The sequence below is a fragment of the Microtus ochrogaster genome, linkage group LG7_11 (assembly GCF_000317375.1).
Source record: "Microtus ochrogaster isolate Prairie Vole_2 linkage group LG7_11, MicOch1.0, whole genome shotgun sequence".
Lineage (NCBI taxonomy): Eukaryota > Metazoa > Chordata > Mammalia > Rodentia > Cricetidae > Microtus > Microtus ochrogaster.
The window spans coordinates 13,706,669-13,712,525 of NC_022032.1; the positions used below are offsets into that span (position 1 = coordinate 13,706,669).

At 42.8% G+C, this 5,857-nt stretch overlaps 1 protein-coding gene across 1 annotated transcript in view; it reads right to left on the bottom strand.

The window, feature by feature from the left end:
• Nucleotides 1-5,504, bottom strand: part of Sgcz (sarcoglycan zeta) — an 820,746-nt gene extending 815,242 nt beyond the window's left edge. Inside the window, exon 1 of the mRNA XM_005362534.2 lies at nt 4,426-5,504. Within this exon, the coding sequence (XP_005362591.1) occupies nt 4,426-4,464 (39 nt within the window). The 5' untranslated portion in view covers nt 4,465-5,504. The remainder of the gene's footprint in view (nt 1-4,425) is intronic.
• Nucleotides 5,505-5,857: the final 353 nt, after the last annotated feature.

Sequence of the window (5,857 nt, forward strand, 5' to 3'; positions counted from 1 at the left end):
ACTAACTCTCTGGTTAGTTCTTTTTATCAAAAAGTTGTAATCAGATATAACTGAAGAGAAATTACATCTCCTGAGGATGTGAAAGAAGTCAAATAAGCCACTGTTCACATGTATGTTTCCTTATTCTTAACTAAAAAGTGTGAATATAAAAAGCAAGTTGCTAAGAATATGACATGTGTTGGAGAGTACTATTTTTCACTATGGAATGACTAACATAAAAATACCACCTACTCACACTCTTGCAAAGCCTCCCACACTGCAGCAAGCTCCACTTTTCTGGGCCGAGTGTCTTATTGATGAAACAAAAAAATCATTTTTAGAATTCATCTAAGTGCCAGCTCTCTTATTTGATGCGACTGTAGACAAATGTACTATGGTGTTTGTTACAGACTGCTGCATCTTGGAATGAACCACTTGTTTAAATGGATGCGAGTTTTTGCTAGGCAATCATTTCTTTCCCATACAGTACTTTCCTAATGGCCTAATTGTATCATTCTGGGAGGGCTTTGCCTTGCCTATATAGGTCAAGTTTCAAGTTCTTAGCTGACGAAAGTGTGCTCAATTATAAGAGATAACATTAAGCAACTGTAGCCTACCTTTATTATATTACAAAAACAATTAAATTATCCTTATTAAAAAGTTGGTTTCTTCATAGCAGGATAAGCTAAATAGTTTACTATTTTGTCCTTAGAAAAGAATTTTAAAATAGAAGCACTGTTCTCAGGCTATTCCAAGAGTAGAAAATTTTGTTTTGACTTCTAACCAGTTTTCTTCTTAAAGAGAATTTGAAAAGAAATAAATAAAAGTTTAAATTAAACATCATTGTAAAACTGTACTATAGTCCTGGAGGTTTTCATTTTTCTGATCCTCAAGCAAAAATCAAATTATTCAAGAATGGATCATTAGCACTTTAAAGCTTAAATTTTTATACGTCAATACAAGAAAATAGAATTTGTCTTAAAACTCAATGCTCAAATTCTTCATTCTTATTCATTATCTTCAGTGTAATATATTTTAACATGTGTACTCTGGGCCTCGGTGGTGCTCTGTTCTGTGATAAAGATAAGCTTATTGAGAGGGAGAAACAGTATAGCTCAATACAAGTCAGAATTAATATTAACATGTCAACTATGCAGAGGCACTCAGGACCCTGTAACTAGAACTATTCCAGGGCTGACGATACTCTTTCTAATATCAATATTTGTTAACCCCCACATTTCCAAAGCAACAGCCCATATTCTAGGTTGTTTGATGTTGTCTCTCCTTTAAAACAAATACTGAGGCAAAATCCAGAGCCAAGTTTATATATTCAAAAAGAAACAGATCAAAGGGAAAAGAACAAACCACAACTCTTCGGCTGGGAACTGGATCCCTTTTCACCACTGGTTTGTTTCATCAGTGACATGTATGTAAAACAGAAGAGGAAAATAATCTTGCCTTCATTAGCAAGCTTCACCTGCATAACTTTTGCTCAATTATTCCACCAATAAATCCTTTAATGTGCATGCAATATTTATGATAATGATAGCAATGATTTCATATGTAATTGTTGAGGCCAATCTTTAGTATTTCAAGTTGGGGCAGAAAACTTTATTTGCTTCGCAACATATAGTAAATACCATTGCCCACACTCATAGCATAAGTATGTACATGTAGATAGGTATTTTTGTCAAATGACATAAAAACAATTTACCCTGAAATAAAGATGATGAGTAACACAATATCCCTTTCTTAAAACCTGAGCTTGACAGCTGCATCTAAAAATTCTGACGATTTAACAGTGAGCTAGATTAGATTATGATACTATTCCCATACATTTGTTTTGTTTTTCTAATGCCTGCAAACATCTTCCAGTACTTTAAAGCATCCTCAAAACTAAAGTTTATGTAGCTTTGCCTTAGTAAAATTATCATTAGAATGAACGGGTTAAAAGAGAAAGAGTCAAAACAGCAAATACTGCTCCCAAATAAGTGTCCTCAGATTTTAATCCTTTTCCCTCTCCTCATCGCAATGGGGTTTTCTTGTATAAAGCCATCATAGAATAACTTGAACCGAAGTAACCTGAGAAACCCAAGTCAGTGGGTGCTCCTGTAAGAAAGCCATCCATCCCAACAAGCGATGTCACCACAGACCACATGATTTTTCAGAGGTTAAATATTCCAGAGGTAGGGTCAAAAGCTGACAACACAGATTTACTCGATACATCAACTGTTTCCCAGTAAGGCTTGACCGCAGTGCCTTGCTTGTCAGCTTTGACCCTCTTAGAACTATGTCCCTGTTACAACTTCTTACCATCCTCAATAGAACTTGTCTCCCAGCATGCCTCATTTGTCCCCCAGTCGTCATCCACACTCTCTTTGCACCATTGCCTTCTAGTTTTCTATCCATGGCAATACAGTCTAGTACACCGTGGTTCTGAGAATCAAAAGCTTGGGTATAGTAGCATTAAACTTAAGTTAGTCGTTGACTAACACCAGACAAAAGTTTTCACAATGGGCATGCTGTTTTTGTTCTATTAACAATGTATGTCTGTGTGTTCGGGAATTCATCATTAGGAACCTAAGGGGGTGTTATGGGGAATGATGGCTCAAATCGTGTAAGAAAATGTTCTCCTCTGTTCTATACCTTATTGTTAGCAAAAAATAAAACTAAAAAATAGCAACTACCCAGCTCTTTATATTATACACATCACATTCCTGTGTTCTTTTTAAGTAAAGTCTACTCCCTCTCCTGAAATACAAGGGTGTTTGGGGACTATAGCAAGTGACCTATTCGAATACAAGGCCATGTGTCCTGTCTTGATACAATACAGAGGTAACAGGACTTTTCCATCCAGGCCAAGGTCTATTGATTGTGACCTTGGCCAAAGCACAGAAACTTGTTTGCCAACTTTAACTAGAACATTAGATCTGCCTCTTGCCCACTTCATGTCCTCCAAGGAATCCAGGAGCTTGGATTGAAGTGTTGTCTACGCTGTCTTCAAACAGCCCAGACTCCCTGGAGCTACATACACAGGCAGTCACCAGAGGGCTCTAAGTTCTACCAGTTTCTTTCCTCATGTGGCTCGGGAATCACCAGGAGACATGAGGACCCACTGCAATGCACACGCTTAGTGACTCACAGGGAGAAGGCAGGCTGCAGGGGATTTCCCAGCCCTGAGCCAGCCTCTTCAGCAAACCCATTTCCCTGACTCTTCTTAAGAAACCTCTCTATTGGTCAGGTTTCCCCAGCAGGTAGGGATATCGGAAAAGCCCTTACCTGGACAAAGTCCTAAAGCGTAAATCTCTAACAAAAAAATGCCCCCAAGAAGAATGGTAGTGTACAAAATGCCCGGAGGAAGAGTAGGATGGATAAATATGTACGTATGTATGTATGTATGTACATATATAATTATTTAATGCTCCAGAATCTCTTCTTTTCAGCATTATCATCTACAAGTGAGCGGGACATTTAAACTATTTTGCGATTTGTTCATTTTAAAGTTCTTTCTCTCTTTTTACACCGGCCCTGCAGAGATACCCACCAGCAGAGTGGTAACTTGGTGACCTAAGTGCTTTGGGGCCACTTCAGGGCTGGGAAGAGGAAGGGACAAAAGAATAGGCACTACATGGAGTGCAGCAACAGACCGAAACGGAGGTCTCGGACCCGGGAAGCTGGGCGGGGAGGGGCGCGGGGAGGGGCGCCCCGCCTTCTCCAGACTTGCTTCCACAGGCGTCTCCCCTTCCCCAGTTCCTCAGACTCTGCCTGGTTACAGGATTAGGAGGTCTGTCTGTACAGCTGGTGAAGCCAGGCCAGCAGGGGACCCCGAAGTCTCTCCTCTCGCCCTCCCTCCGCAATAATTACCACCCCTTCGCGCCCAAGGCAATGGCCATCAAGAGAGAAATGGTGTGGGCGGCGGTGGGAGGAAGGGTCTCTGCCTACTGGTGGCCACAAACACCTCTGTGCTGCGAATTTGCGAACGGAAACAGGCTGTTCCGATGTCGCGCGGGGGCTGGAGTGGGACAGGAGAGCGACGAGAGGGGACCAGAGGCAAAGTGGCCGCGCATCTCGGACAACTTTGCCGGGAAAGCGGGCGACCTCGACTAGAGATAGGGCGGCCTCCACCTCCGCGGACCACGTCCGGACACCAATGAGCCTCGGGTCCTAGAGTCCAGATGCCACTGTCACCCGAGAGGAGAGCACCGGGTGGCCTCCAGCGGGAGCAACCACGCGGAGGGCAGCCCCGCGCGGGAGGGCAAGGGACAGCCGCCTGCGTCTCCGCGGCCCTGGGAGGGCGCTGCGCCGGGGGATACCCCGCCCCAGATGCCCCCTCGCCGTCCCGCGGGACCGGCGACTACTCCAGCGACGCCGAGAAGCCGCGAGCAGAGCCCGGGATGCTAGCGCGGCAGAGCGGAAAGCCAGCGCCGCAGCCGCAGGACCACGTACCTTGAGCTCCTGGATGTCCAGGTCCGTGGATCTATCCATGGAGCGAAACTAAAGGAAGTGGAGAGGAACCGGCCAAGTTGCTCCCCGAACCGATCTAGTCTTTTAGTTTCCAGCTGAAACTCAGCTTTATCCTCCTCCAAGCCCTGGCAGCTTCTCTCAGTCTCATTCTCCGTGGTCTCGCCGCCTCCGCCGGTTAAAAAATAATATAAATAAATAAATACTAATGGTAATTCACTTTGTTTTTACTTCTTCAAAGATTCAGGGACAGGTGATATTTACCGCGGTCCAACACGGCTCAGTCGAATCAGGCAGAGGAGGATTTTTAAAAAAAAAAAAAAAAAATTCCACTATATCAGATTATTTCTTCTTCTGCAATAAGCTTAGAAACCAGCGAGTTGCTGCATCCCAAGAAAAAAAGCTGCTTCCCTGGACAGCATCATGCGGCAAAATTCAAGCAAATGTGTTCAAACTGGAGAGAAGAGTATGTGATAAAAGCCTTCCTCCGTCAGGCATACTCTGCTAGCTAATCTAGCACGCTGTGAGTCCCAGACATTAGCAATCATCAATTTCCCTGGCAAGATAACCGAATCCCCGAAGTCCTGCACAGACTTAAAAAATGTCTTGTAGCTAAGAGGTTTTTCTCTCAGTGGGGAAAAGACGTTAACAAAGTCTGAAGGGACCGTTCTCCTTTGAAGGTTATGCTAAAAGAGTTGAGAGAATAGGAGGTGACTCCCACAGAGAGAAAAGAGGGAGAGAAGAGAGAGGGAGACAGCAATTTTCCTCCCGCTTTGCTGTTTTACTGGCCTTCACCACCAGGTGACTGACTTCACTTCTCCCTTCCCACAGCCAACACTAAGGGGATTTCTCTCATCTGTCAAAAAGCAACATTTCCTCTTCAGACAAATACAGTCGCTGGGTCTTAAAGACTGCCCTCTGTCCGGAATCTACTAGGTGACAGGCATTTTAATTCAATTCTGCTCTTCCAGCGTCTTGCTCGGAAAAGCACTGGGAGACACAGGCTTGCATGTATCGTTTCCATCCAATTAGATCTCGGCCGTAGCCAATTAGATCTTAGCTGTTTAAATGTCAGGTTGCTTTTTCCTTAAATACTAATTTTTAAATGATGAGAAGTACGATTGCTAAAGATTTCTTACCACGATTTACCTCACGGTAATGTAAGTTTTCTGCCGGTTCTTTAAATTAATTCTAACAGGTCAATGCATTGCACTTGTAATCTGTAAATATGGAGATAGGGGCTACTTGGCTTCATTTACATATTCTAGTGTAAACACCTTGATTGATTTTAAGGAATCTAGTCTCCCTCTATTGTGGCATATAAAAATCTCAAACTTAAAAAAAGAGCAATATAGATTCTTTTATTTTGAAATATATATGTATATATATATATACATATATATTTCATATCCTATGA